The sequence below is a fragment of the Jaculus jaculus genome, chromosome 1 (assembly GCF_020740685.1).
Source record: "Jaculus jaculus isolate mJacJac1 chromosome 1, mJacJac1.mat.Y.cur, whole genome shotgun sequence".
NCBI lineage: Eukaryota > Metazoa > Chordata > Mammalia > Rodentia > Dipodidae > Jaculus > Jaculus jaculus.
The window spans coordinates 262,202,681-262,217,384 of record NC_059102.1 but is presented as its reverse complement, the minus strand read 5'-3'; the positions used below and the strand labels follow the sequence as shown (position 1 = coordinate 262,217,384).

Sequence of the window (14,704 nt, the reverse complement as noted above, 5' to 3'; positions counted from 1 at the left end):
CTCGGGAGGCAGAGGTGGGAGAATCACCATGAGTTCAAAGCCAACCTGAGACTACAGGGTGAATTCCAGGTCAGCAAGAGCTAAGGACGTAGCTCAGTGGTAGAATGCTTGCCTGGTGCATGTAGTGCTCTGAATTCAACTCCTAATACTGCCAAAAACAAGACAACAAAAAAGCCTGTTCTGAACCTAACTGCATTTCAACTATTTTTAGAAAGTTTTTGAAAGTATGAATATATTAGTGAATCAGTTAATGCAGTTACTGTCCTATAAGTGAAGTAAACCACCTACTTGCTGTGGGTTTCCCGTGGTCACGGTACCTATAAAGTATACCGCATCTAATCTAGCACCGCTGAGGCAGCTACGCCCAAGTATGTGGCATGTCACAAATATGAGTAGATTTTTTTTTTTTTTTGCACTGAGCTCAAATTTAGGTTTAAGTAATTTGCCTCCAGTTATATTGAAATGACTATATTGTGTTTTCAGAAAGACAGAAATGAGGCAGTCCTTTTGGAACTCAGAGCTTTTTGTGTGTTAGGCAAGCCTACAGTCTTTAGAAATCTTTGAATGATTTGTCATGAAACAGTATCAACTCTACAATGAATGGATTTGATGAATTAGGTGGGGTTTTCTTTAAAAAATTATTTTCAAGCCAGGCATGGTGGTACACGCCTTTAATCCCAGCACTTGGAAGGCAGAGGTAAGAGGATTGTTGTGAGTTTGAGGCCACCCTGCAATTACATAGCAAATTCCAAAAACCTGAACTACACTACCTCAGAAACAAACAAACAAACAAACAAACAAAAGAGCTGGGCCAGGTATGGTGGCACAAGCCTTTAACCCTAGCACTTAGGAGGCAGATGTAGGAAGATTGCTGAGTTGGTGGCCAGCCTGGAACTACAATATGAGTTCCAGGTCAGCCTGGGCTAGAGTGAGACCCTGCTTTAAAAATACCAAAATAGGCCGGGCGTGGTGGCACACGCCTTTAATCCCAGCACTCGGGAGGCAGAGGTAGGAGGATTGCTGTGAGTTCGAGGCCACCCTGAGACTCCATAGTGAATTCCAGGTCAGCCTGGGCTAGAGTGAGACCCTACCTCGAAAAACCAAAAAAATAAATTAATTAAAAAAAATAAAAATACCAAAATAAAATAAAATAATTAGGCTGAAAAGATGGCTTAGTGGTTAAGGCACTTGCTTGGGAAGTCTAAGGACCCAGGTGTGATTCCTCAGTACCCATGTAAACCTGATTTACAAGGTAGCTTATGTGTCTGGAGCTTATTTGCAATGACTAAAGGCCCTGGAGTGCCATCGTGCTTGCTCTCTCTCAAGTAAGTAAATTTAAAAAAGGAAAATTTGGGGGCTGGACAGATTTCTCAGTGGTTGAAGACACTTGCTTGCAAAGCCTGACAGCCTGGGTTCAGTTCCCCAGGACCCCACATAAAGCCAGATGCACAAAGTGGCACATGTGTTTGGAGCTCATTTGTGGTGGTCCTACTTCCATTAGATGTGCCCATTCTTATCTCTCCCCCACCCCCATCTCTTTCTCCTTGCAAATAAATAAAAATGTGTATGAGCACTCCTGGGCCTCTTGCATTGCACATTGCAGACAGACTCCAGACACATGCACCACTGTGCATATGGCTCTACATGGGTACTAGGGAATCTAACTAGAGTCTTCAAGCTACACAAGCAAACGCCTTAACTACGGAGCCATCTCTCCAGGTCCTGTTTGTATTTTCTTGACCTTGCTAAGGATTTGAATCTTAAATAAGTTCTCTCCCTTTGTAGGTGGTGACATTGATCCCCCATTAAAGCGGAGCCTTGCACAGAGGCTAGGAAAAAAAGTTGAAGTTCCAGAAACTGACATTGACAAAGCCCCAAAGAAAGGTAAGTTCTTTAGCTCTAACTCACCTTGTGAGTGTTTGCACAATGATAGCACTAGTTTGTTGTGATGTTAACCTACTTTGAGTGACTAGCAATATACTGTAGTAGAGCATTTTCCGTTACACTGGAGAGGACCATGGGCATACCCATTAGTAGGGTACTATCCATTATACGAAAGACAACTAACAATACACTGTGTGGTAGAGCACTTGTCTTAACATGCATGAGTCCCTGCGTTTCAAAAAGAAAATTAAGGATTTTGAGTTGGCCATGGTGACATGTCTTTAATCCCAACACTTGGGAGGCAAAGGTAGAAGATCGCTGTGAGTTCAAGGCCACCCTGAGACTATGTAGTGAATTTCAGGTCAGCCTGGGCTAGAGCGAGACCTTACCGCAAAAAAAAAAAAGAAAGAAAGAAAATTAAAGATTTTCAACTAAAAAACCGTGTTTCAAATAGATTTGGGGATGTGAAGGCAATCTCACTGCAACAACTATCACCCCCATCCATCACTGGGGTTTATTTTGCTGATCTGGCTAGCTGCTGACTTGGTCCAAGAGGATGACTTTCAGTCTAGGAGAACCATTCTTCCACCAGGGCTATTCAAATTGCTCTGCTACACATCTGTAACCTCCAAATAGCCTTAGGGGGGGAAGACTTGTCTAAAATACTTGAAGCCGGGTGTGGTGGCACACATCTTTGCCTTTAATCCCCGTACTTGGGAAGCAGAGGTAGGAGGATCACCCATGAGTTCGAGGCCTTCCTGAGACTACATAGTGAATTCTAGGTCAGCCTGAGCTAGAGTGAGACCGTGTGACCCTACCTCGAAAAATAGAAGCCGGGTGTAGTGGCATGTGCCTTTAATCCCAGCACTTGGGTGGTAGAGCTAGTGGGATCTTCATGAGTTCAAGGACACCCTGAGACTACATAGTTAATTCCAGGTCACCCTGAAACAGAGTGAGACCCTACCTCAAAAAAAAGAAAGAACTTGAAATGTTGTTCAATAGGAGAATTATTTTTCGAATTTAGTAATTTTTTGCCTTTGTGGTCTGAAAGATTTTTCACACTTTCCAGAGTGCTCTAAGGAATCTGTAGTTAACATAAATTTGTTTTGTGGGGAAGAAAAACTAAAAACTTTGATAAAATTATTATTATTATTTTATATTTAAGCCAAGTGTGGTGGTGCACACCTTTAATCCCAGCACTTGGGAGGCTGAGGTAGGATTGTTTGAGTTTGAGGCCAACCTGAGACTACATACTACATAGGGCTAGAGTGAGACCCTACCTCAAAAAAAACAAAAGAAAAAAAAAGTGTTAGAATTATAGCCTAGTTTGTTTAAAAAAAGAAATCTGACCTATAAAAAGTCTTGTTTCAGCTTTTGAGCTTTGAAATTCTTTTCTTTTGATAGTTCAAGTTTCCAAGTCCCTGAAGGAGCGATTAGGCGTGTCAGCTGGTTCATACAATGAGGAGGCAGCAGGTACTTGAATAAAATTGAGAGAGGGGGTTCTGGTATTTTTTTCCTTTTTTTTTTTTCTGGTTAACATATTACAGTTAGGTTAGAAATTGTGCTTTTGATTTGTGTGTGTGTGGTTCTGTTCTCTTTTAAGCAGTACTCAGATGACAAAATGGTTGTTCATTATGACGATAGGATATGAGGATATGCAGCAGAAGGGATTAGATAAAAATATAGTAATTCCAAGTCGGGCATGGTGGTGCATGCCTTTTTTTTTTTTAATTTTTTTTTTTTTTTAATTTGAGAGTGACAGACACAGAGAGAAGGACAGATAGAGGGAGAGAGAATGGGTGCGCCAGGGCTTCCAGCCTCTGCAAACGAACTCCAGACGCGTGCACCCCCTTGTGCATCTGGCTAACGTGGGACCTGGGGAACCGAGCCTCAAACCGAGGTCCTTAGGCTTCACAGGCAAGCGTTTAACCGCTAAGCCATCTCTCCAGCCCTGGTGCATGCCTTTAATCCCAACACTCAGGAGGCACAGGTAGGAGGATTGCCATGAGTTTGAGGCCACCCTGACACTACATAGTGAATTCCCGGTCAGCCTGGACTAGAGTGAGACCCTACCTCAAAAAACAAAACAAAAAAAAAATGTAGTAGTTCCAGGTCAGCCTGGGCTATAGTGAAACTCAACTCAAAAAAAAAAGTAGGAATGTACTAAAATAATGATTGACATAAAAAAGTCATGCTGGGCATGGTGGCACACACCTTTCATCTCAGCCCTTGGGAAGCACAGGTTGGAGGATCACTGTGAGTTGTGAATTCCAGGTCAACCTGGGCTAGAGTGAAACCCTACCTCGAAAAACCAACAAAAGTTGTGTTCTGGCCTGGAGAAGTGGCTTAGTGGCTTAGTGTAAAGTCTAATGACCTGAGTTCAATTCCCTAGTATCCACATAAAGCTAGTTACACAAAGTGGCACATGTACCAGGTGTGGTGGCGCACTCCTTTAATCCCAGCACTCAGGAGGCAGAGGTAGGTGGATTGCTGTGAGTTTGAGGCCACCCTGAGACTACATAGTGAATTCCAGGTCAGCCTGAGCTAGAGTGAGACCCTACCTTGAAAAACAAAACAAAACAAAAAAACTAAAAGTGGCACATGCATCTGGAGTTCTTCTGCAGTGGCTTTGGGTCCTCATACACCTATTATTTTCCTCCTTCCCTCTCTCCCTCCTCTCTCTCTCGCTCTGTCTGCTGCACATGGGAGGCTAAGGTAGGAGGATTGTTAGGAGTTCAAGGCCACCCTGAGACTACTTAGTGAATTCCAGGTCAACCTAGGCTACAGTGAGACCCTACCTCCAAAACCAGGGCTAGAACTTGGTGTGGTGGCACACACCTTTAATCCCAGCACTTGGGAAGCAGAGGTAGGAGGATCACTGTGAGCTCAAGGCCACACTGACATACATAATGAATTCTAGGTCAGCCTGAACTAGAGCAAGACCTTACATTGGAAAACCAAAAGTAAATAAATGAAAAAAGAGTCTCATGTTCGACTGCCTTGTTCTTTTGTAGAAAACCTTCCAGATTAAAAAAAAAAAATTACTCATTTATTTTGGAGGTAGGGTCTCACAATAACCCCAGCTGTCCTGAAATTCATTTATGTAGCCCGGGTTAGACATGAACTCATTGCAGTCCTGCCACAGCCTCCTGACTGCTAGCATTACAGGTGTGCATTCACCATGCCTGATTTTGTTCTCCAGCAATTTTTAGGATCTCTCTCCCCACTGTGCTGCAGATTCACTGTGGTGGATCTAAACACAGATCTTAGAGCATTTTTTCCCTCTGTTTTGTATGAGTTTGTGTGTGTGCGCATATGCATGTGGAAGCAGGAAGTCGACTTCAAGTAACTTCCTCAATTGCTCTCTACTTTAGTGACTAAATCAGAGTTTCTCACTTGAACCCAGAGCTCACCCATTTGGCTAGTCCAGCTTGTCCCAGGAATCCCAGTCTTTGCCTCCTGAATACTGAGATAACAGGAGCCACTATGCCCGCTCAGCATCTGTGTGACAAATCCAGTATTCATTGGTCCTTTTGAATCTAAAGAACTTTTTATGAGATTCTTACTGGAGATGTCGGAATCTTGGTACATATGTGTCATGGTGTGCCTTCACCTTGCCTTCATCCTTCCTATTCCTTTGGTTTTCACCTCACATTTTAGGAGCTTTATTTTATTTTAGATCATGAGGTGAGTGGCAATTTTCAGTGACAGTTCATGTAGTGAGTATTTTGGGCTTTGAAATAAGGAGCTTATTAGTTTGGTGGTAGAGCACTTGCCTTCTCTATTTTTCCATTTTCTAGAAATTCCATAAAATTTTTTATACTATCTATAAGTTTATGTATCTATTTATTAAAGGAAATGGGGTTGTGTTTTATTTATCTATTTATTTATTTGACAGAGAAAGAGGGAGGGGAAGAAAGAGAGAATGGGCATGCCAGGGCCTCCAACCACTGCAAATGAACTCCGCACACCTGCATACCCTTGTGCATCTCGGTTAACCTGGGTCCTGGGGAAATTGAACCTGGGTCCTTTGGTTTTGCAGGCAAACGCCTTAACCGCTAAGCCATCCTTCTAGCCCAATTTATTTATTTATTCATTTACTTATTCATTTATTTGTGTGTGAGAGAGGGAGGCAGAGGCAGAGAGAGTGGGTGCACCAGGGCCTCTAGCTACTGCAAACAAATTCCATACACATGTGCCACCTTGTGCATCTGTCTTAGGTGAGTACTGGGGAATCAAACCTGGGTCCTTAGGCTTCCTAGGCAGGTGCCTTAACTGCTAAGCCATCTCTTCAGCCCCTGTCTATAAATTTATATCAACTGTTAGCAAATTTCTATCTACTTTTTTTCTGTCTTAGATAGTCTTTTTATGTTATTTATGGGTTTCTTTTTTTTCTTTATTTTTATTTGAGGGGTAGGGAGAGAAAGGCAGAGTGGGGGGAAGAGAAAATGAGCACCCCAGGGCCTCTAGCCATTGCAAACGAACTCCAGATGCATGCGCCCCTTGTGCATCTAGCTTACGTGTGTCTTGGGGAATCGAACCGAGGTCCTTTGGCTTTGCAGGCAAGCACCTTAACTGCTAAGTCATCTCTCCAGCCCTTTTTTTCTTTAGAGATAGGGTCTCTCTCTGGTTCAGGCTGACTTGGAATTAACTAAGTAGTTTCAGCATGGCCTCAAACTCATGGAAATCCTTCTGCCTTCCAGGTGCTGGGATTAAAGGCATTGCTATTGCTACTACACCTGGCTTTAGGGATTTTATATATTATATTATATTATATTATATTATATTATATTATATTATATTATATTATATTATATTATATATCTGTTTATATGCATGCAGAGAGAGAGAATGGGCATGCCAGGACCTGTAGCCACTGCTAATGAATTCCAAATGCATACGCCACTTTGTGCATCTGGCTTTACATGGGTCCTGGGGAATCAAGCCTGGGTCCTTTGGCTTAGCAGTTAAGGCTCGTGCTTGTGAAGCCTAAGGACCCAGGTTTGATTCTCCAGGTCCCACGTAAGCCAGATGCACATGGTGGCGCATGCAGCTGCAGTTCGTTTGCAGTGGCTAGAGGCCCTGGTGTGCCCATTCTCCTTCCCTAGTAAATAAATAGCCAGCCAGCCCCCTGGCTGCTATTTTGTTTTTGAGGCAGCCTCCCACTCTAGCCCAGGCTGTTTTCAAAATCACCAAGATTCTCCTACCTAAGCCACCATTCTCCCTCTTGCCTCTCCTTTTAATTTTTTAAAATATTGCTTCCTGTGAAGTTTCCTTAGCTCCTAAAAAAGCATTGACTTTTATTTCATAGTAAGAGGAAAAGAGAGCAGAAAGAACAGACTTCTCTATGGGACTGTTTCAATAAGAGTAGAGAAATCACAAGTTGTTAAGACAATATAATAGGATTTTTTTTTCCCCCAAAAAACAGAGAGAACTGGTAAAGTTAGTGAGATCCATGTGAAGACATTAGAAGAAATCCTCCTTGAAAGAGCCAGTCAGAAACGTGGAGAATTGCAAACTAAACTCAAAGCAGAAGAACCTTCAAGAACAGATGATTCTACATCTGGAACAAAAAGCTCTTCCACTGTGCGAATTAAAACCTTTTCTGAAGTCCTGGCTGAAAAAAAACATCGGCAGCAGGAAACCGAGAGACAAAAATGTAAAAAGGATACAGGTTGCATCAAGCTAAAGACTGAGATTGAAATGAGAAAGACAGTGGTTTTGCCAGCGGTAGTCGTCAGCAAAGAACAACCCGAGGAGCCTGCTGGAAGGACAAGGTCTATGCAGGAGGTACACATTAAGACGCTGGAGGAAATTAAACTGGAGAAGGCCTTGAGGGTGCAACAAAGCTCTGAGAGCAGCTCCAGTTCCCAGCCTCAAGCAGAGGTCAACTCAGGGGCGAGGCGGCTGCTGCGCATCACCAAAAGAACAGGTCTGTAGTGTCATGTCCCCAGATAACATTCCAGAGGACAGGACAGTGAGTGTGCCACAGAATCTGCCAGGCAGTTTTTCTGAGAACTTTCTTTATTCAGATAACTTTGAATTCCAGGAAGTTCAGGGGAGAAAGCTGTTTCCAGCTGCACTGTATGGCTTCAATATTTTAGTGTAAATTTTGAGACTATTGGACCAGTGGACTTACCTACAAATTTCTTAATGTTATTCTTGTGGTTGTTTGTTTTTTCAATTTATTCCATCATGCAATCTTCTGAAGTTGTTCCTGAATGAAGTAACTTAACAGTGTCTTTAACATGAATATAGGTGTAAACGAAGAGAAGTTTCAGGACGGAAGTGAAGCTGCTCCTCAGAGCAGTGTGAGTAGGACAGAGGCTAATGAGGTGAGCTCCCTTCAGAGGGGTGGTCGTGGCAAACCACAGCTGCATGAGTGGTGGTGTGCTTTTCAGTTATAGTTAACAGGCACTTTCTGCCAGGTTTTGGTGGTGGTTTTTGTTAGCATGTGGTATGTGTGTAGTATGCATGTGTCTGAGTATGTAGTCAGTAATGTTTGGCTTAGGGTCATAGTTGTACAGCCTGTGGAATCTGGCTTATTCTGTTGTTCCAGAAGTCTTCCTTTCCAGTCTTTCATAGTTGACAGCATATCCTGTGTATTATCAGATAATGAGCTTTCTCTTGTCTGCTTAATTTAGCCTAGCACTTTATAAATGATAATCAAAGGTTATTAGTAGTTCTTTTTCTATGTGTGTACATGTTCATGTATGTACATGTGCAGGCTAGAGAACAACCTTGGGTGTCACAATTCTCGTGTACTACCCACACCCTTTTTACTTAAAGCAAAGTAGAGTTTGTGGAGGAAACAGAGCAGGCATGTTTAAGGTTCCATGCAGTGTATCCAGAGTAAACTCAGCCAGGTGCACTGGTGCTGAATTACGAAGAACACTGTCAGTTTAAAGCCAGCCTGGACCAGATAATAAGTTCGAGGTCCATTTGGACTAGAGTGAGACCCTCAAAAGAACAGAAAAGAATCCAGGCATGGGGGCGCTCGCCTTTAATCCTAGCGCTCAGGAGGCACAGGTAGGAGGATCGCTGGGAGTTCGAGGCCACCCTGAGACTACATAGTCAAAAGGAAAAAAAAAAAGAGCTGGGTGTGGTGCTGCATGCCTTCAGTCTCAGCGCCTGGGAGGCAGAGGTAGGAGAATTGCTGTGAGTTCGAGGCCAGCCTGAACCACATAGTGAATCCCAGGTCAGCCTGAGCTAGAGCAAGACCCTACCTCAATACCCCTCCCCCTCAAAAAGGGCGGGAAACTCAGAAAAGTAGATAGTCTTTAACAGTAAAGATCTGGAAGCAGCTAGAGAGATTTTGTTTTTGTTTGTTTGTTTTGTTTTTGAGACATGATCCCTCACTGACCTGGTATTAGCTAAGTAGGCTAAACTGGAGGCTAGCAAGCCCCACAGTTCTACTTGCACATACCGTCACTTCCAACTTCTTTTTTTGTTTGTTTGTTTGTTTTTTCGAGGTAGGGTCTCACTCTAGCTCAGGCTGACCTGGAATTCAGTATGTAGTCTCAGGTCAGTCTTGAACTCATAGAGATCCTCTCTGCCTCCCAAGTGCTAGGATTAAAGGTGTACGCCACTACACCTGGCCCTCAACTTCTTTTTATATGGGTTCTGGGGGTTGAAGTTAGATCCTCATGCTTAAAAAGTAAACACTAACTGACTGAGCTATCTTCTTGGCCCTGACAAGCTAGAATTTTAATTCTGTCTTGTAAATTTGTCCTCAGGCCTCAGAGGAGACCACAGGAGTTGATACCAGTACAATTCCAATAAAGAGATGTGAGCTGGTGAAAGAGAAACACATACAGAAGCAGCAGGACAGAGGAGCCTCACAGAAGGAGAAATCAGTCTTGACATCTCTTCAGGGAGATGTCACCTCCTGCTATACCCAAGTAGTGGAAAAACCAGTGCTCACTGCTGTGTCTGGCATCACACGGCACCTGACAAAGCGGCTTCCCACAAAGTCATCCCACAAGGGGGAACTAGAAACCTCAGGGATTGGGGACTCAGTATTGAATGTGAAATATACGGCACAGACTCTGGAAAAAAGGGGTAAAGGTGAGTTTAAGTAATATTCTGGCATCAATGGGCTTGAATTTCATTTGTGTACTACTCACATGGATAGATGGATGGATGGGTGGATCCTGGTCAGATTGATGGATAGACAGACACAGACTGACTGACTTCTAAGAGTAAGCTACAAAGATGAAACTTAGCTGAGATTCTTTCTCACAGTTTAAATTTAAAAAAAAAAAAATTTTTTTTTTTTAAAGGTAGGGTCTCACTCTAGCTCAGGCTGAACTGAAGTTCACTACGTAGTCTCAGGGTGGCCTCGAACTCATAGCAGTCCTACCTCTGCCTACCGAATGCTGGGATTAAAGGCATGTGTCACCACACCCAGCTCTTTCTCACAGTTTAAAATTGCTGTTTTTCACTTCTTTGGTGTGTCTTTCCCTCTGTTTTGTGGGGGTGATAGTGGTGGTAGTTTTTTAAGAAAGGGTCTTGCTATATAACCAGCACTGGCCTTTAGCTCTGAATTCTTGTGACTCAGCATCCCACAATAAGATACTATCTCACACTTCAAAGTGGTCATTACAAACACATGCATGTACACATGCACATTAGCAAGGATATAGAGAACTTTTTTGCATTGTTGTTAGGAATGTAAAATGGTACAATTATGAAAAGCAGCATAGATGTGCCTCAGAATGTTATAACCTCGCAATCCCAGTTCTAGGTTGATAGCCAAAAGAATTAAAATTAAGATCTCAAAGACATATTCACACATCTGTATTCATGGAAACATTTAGTCACAATAGCCAAAAGAGAGAAGCAACCCACAATGTCCATTGACAGACATGGATAGATAAAGAAAACATGGTGCATACATATAATAAAATACTATGCAGGCTTAACAAAAGAAGTCCTGCCACATACTCCAGCATGGACAAATCTGGAGGATTGTAGGCTATCAAATTTCCAGTCAGAAAAGGATAAATACTGTATGATTCCACTCATAGGAAGCACGTAGTGGAGTAAAAACCACAGAAACAAGACAGCAGATCAGTGATTACCCAGGGCTGTGGATACAGACCAGCAAGGAGTTCTAGTATTCTACTACAGTGATGTGAACCTGTGTATATCACTGTTCATCTGTATACTGAAATGGTGAAGATAGTAAATTTGGGCCTGTGGTTTTTCTTTTACTACAATTAAAAAAAAAAAAAAATCTGTGATTTGTCTCTCTCTATGCAGCCTAGCTTCTGAATGCCTGGCCAAGGTCAGTAGAAGTCAGGATCATGCCTGGTGAGCCCATTAAAGAAAGTCTTTAGTCATCTCTCCCAAAAAGCAATTAATAATTCTTAACCTAGTCTCTGGTTTTTTGAGCCCTCCAAAGCTCCTCTTCTAGTAAGACAAGAAAGGACTGGTTTCCTAAAGGATGTGTAATGAGCTGGACTACGTCCATCCACCGTTTCTTCCAAACAAGGGGCACTGCCATAACATGGTAGGGTTTGTGACCCTCAGTAAGTCACATGCTGCAAGCTTGGTCCCCAGTGTGGTGGTGGTGGTAAAGAGGTAGAGGGGTAGTAGAAGGTAGATTCTGGAGTCACAGCCTTGGGAAGCCACCAGGGTCTTTTGCCATTGAAAGCAAGTACCATTAACCACTGGGACATCTCCCCATCTCCCACAACCTCTGGTTTTGAAGATGAAGAACAAGGAATACAATAGTAACATTGATGAGGCATTCAGTAGGGTTGAGTAAGCTGGGTGTGGTGGCGCACACTTGTGATCCCAGCACTTAGGAGGCAGAGGTAGGAGGATCGCCATGAGTTGGAGGCCACCCTGAGACTACACAGTGAATTCCAGGTTAGCCTGGGCTAGAGCAAGACCCTACTTCAAAAAAAAAAAAAAGTAGGTTGAGTATGTTTGTCTGCATGATAACCACCTGTAGTTATTTTGAGGTATTCTTTATGTAAAGACTATTCTACTTGTTTATTAGTACTTTCTGTCCCTTATAGCCAAACCCAAAGTAAATGTGAAGCCATCTGTGGTCAAAGTTGTTTCATCTCCTAAACTAGCTCCAAAGCGCAAGGCAGTGGAAGTGCACCCAGCCGTCATTGCGGCCGTGAAGCCGCTCAGCTCCAGCAGCGCCCCACAGGAAAGCCCAGCCTCAAAAGCAGCTGTGGTAAGGACCAGATCTGCTTCCATGGTGCTTAATTTTGTGTGTGGTATGGGAAATCAACTGTTGGCTTTCTGTGTGTATCTGCATGCCATTTCCTAAGCATCCTTCTTATTGAGGTAGTTACTGCATTTTACATTATTAGACATTTTTAAAATGACAGAGCGGCATTTTTTGTTTTGTTTTTTTGAGGTAGGGCCCATGCTGACCTGGAATTCAGTATGTAGTCTCAGGGTGGCCTCGAACTCATGGAGGTCGTCCTACCTCTGCCTCCCGAGTGTTGGGATTAAAGGTGTGTGCCACCACGCCCAGCAGGACAGCATTTTTTAAAATTGATTTTTGGGTTGAAATGTATTTTGCTTACTTGTACACAGTCTTCACACAATTCATTTTTGTATTCCCAAGGTGTTTTTTGTTTTGTTTTTCTTTGAATTTACAGACCTCTGGGCATGGACATTATCTGGCTCAGTTCTGCAAACTTTTAGAGTATTTGGTTTTAATTAATTTATTTATTTGGGTTTTTTAGGTAAGGTTTCACTCTAGCCCAATCTGACATGGAATTCACTGTAGTCTCAGGGTGCCCTTGGACTCACTACAATCCTCCTACTTCTACCTCAAAAGTGCTGGGATTAAAGGTGTGAGCTACCACTGGTTAACTGGCATATCTGCATAGTTAGTATTCAGAAACTGACGATAAGGGTATCACAGTGATGCAAGCTTTTGGGGTTTAGGAGGGGTCTCTTAAGAATTTATGAACCCCAAGTTTTGTGTTCTGTCATACCTTTACAAAGAATTGATAGACGGGGCTGCAGTTAAGGTATTTGCCTACAAGCCAAAGGGCCCAGGTTCAATTCCCCAGGATGCACGTTAGCACAAGGGTATGTACACGTCTGGAGTTTGTTTACAGTGGCTGGAGGCCCTGGCATGCCAATTTTGTCTCTCTCTCTTTCTCCCTCTTCTCTGTCAAATAAATAAATAAAAATATTTTTAAATAAATAATTGATAGATGACTCAAGGATAAATTGAGGCTGGAGTGATGGCTTAGCGACTAAGGCACTTACCTTCGAAGTTTAAGGACCCAGGTTTGATTTTCCAGTACCCACGTAACCCAGATGCACAAGGGAGTGCATGCATCTGGAGTTCATTTGCAGGAGCTGGAAACTGGCGTTCCCATTCTCTTTATCTGCCTCTTTCTCTCAAATAAATTTAAAAAATTAAAGATAAATTATAAACTGTTAAGTTTGTTGAGGGGGGAAATCATAAATTACAGGGTTTACTTACGAGAGAAATCACACATTATGGGGTTAGGGAAACATGCTGTCATGTGAAAACACTGCATTAGTTACAAGGTTCATTTAAGAGAAATTACATTTTGGGGGGGGCTGAACTGGAGTAGAGCCACAAGCACGTGGACTTAAGAGAACCCAGTTTTTAGACAGAGATTAGGGTAAAGCTGTAGGCATGTGGAAAGTAGCATCTAGGACCTTATGTAGGGAAACTTGGGGAGAACCTGCACATGGAAGTTTCAAAAGCAGAGGAAAATCATGCATGTAATCAGAGTCCCCAAACTGTGAAGCAGAGACAAGCAGAAATCCCATCCAAACCACAAAACAGTTTTATGCTCTTCCCCCTCAAGCCAGATTTAAGTATATCCTTTTGGCCTTAATGAAGAGTGGTATGGGCAGAGAAGCAGAGCAGAAGAGGGCAGGGCAGAATTACAGAGTTCTATTCCCAAGTTTTAAAAAGAATGATATGTGGGGGGTGGTGAGGGAGGGAATTACCATGGGATTTTTTTTTATAATCATGGAAAATGCTAATAAAAATTTTAAAAAATTTAAAAAAAAAGAATGATATAGCCCTGGGCTGAATGTGTAACTCATTAGTAGAGTGCTTGCCTACCACATACAGAACCCTACTTTTTGATCCCCAGCACTGAGAAATAGCCATAATTTTAGGAAGACAGCAAAAGAAATGCTCAAATTGCTGTGCATGGTGGCGCATGCCTTTAATCCCAGTGCTTGGGAGGCAGAGGTAGGAGGATCGCCATGGGTTCGAGGCCCCCCTGAGACTACATAGTGAATTCCAGGTCAGCCTGGGCTAGAGTGAGACCTTACCTCAAAAAACAAAACAAAACAAAAAATGCTCAAATAAACAAGCCTGCAAAGCCAAAGGACCCAGATTTGATTCCCCAGGACCCACATAAGCCAGATGCACAAGGGGGTGCATATGCTTATGGTTTGTTTGCAGTGGCTGGAGGCTCTAGTACACCCATTTTCTCTGCAATAAATAAAATACTTGTTTTTTGGGTGTTTTTTTGTTTATTTTTTTTTAAAGCCTGACTCTTGCCAGGCATGGTGGCACACACCTTTAATCCCAGCATTCAAAAGGCAAAGGTAGGAGGATCATTGTGTTTGAGGCCACTCTGAGATTACGTAGTGAATTCCAGGTTAGCTTGTAAAACCCTACCTTGGGTGGGGGGGGGCAGCAGCTCACTCTAAGCTGGAGGAATGGTTTTGTGGTTAAGGCACTTACCTGTAAAGCTAAAGGACCCAGGTTTGATTACCCTGGACCCACATAAACCAGATGCACAAGGTGGCGCATGCATCTGGAGTTAGTGTGAAGTGGCTGGAG

At 42.8% G+C, this 14,704-nt stretch overlaps 1 protein-coding gene across 3 annotated transcripts in view; it reads left to right on the top strand.

Annotated features, from left to right (window-relative positions):
- The window catches only part of Zc3h11a (zinc finger CCCH-type containing 11A), a 31,482-nt gene that overhangs the window by 12,656 nt on the left and 4,122 nt on the right, over positions 1–14,704 (top strand). For 2 of the 3 annotated variants that reach the window (XM_004663579.2, XM_045131119.1), the window contains 6 exons: positions 1,786–1,884; positions 3,289–3,357; positions 7,313–7,816; positions 8,143–8,219; positions 9,621–9,951; positions 11,913–12,079. In XM_004663579.2, the coding sequence (XP_004663636.1) occupies positions 1,786–1,884; positions 3,289–3,357; positions 7,313–7,816; positions 8,143–8,219; positions 9,621–9,951; positions 11,913–12,079 (1,247 nt within the window). The remainder of the gene's footprint in view (positions 1–1,785; positions 1,885–3,288; positions 3,358–7,312; positions 7,817–8,142; positions 8,220–9,620; positions 9,952–11,912; positions 12,080–14,704) is intronic. The other variant, XM_045131112.1, reaches the window with a different exon arrangement.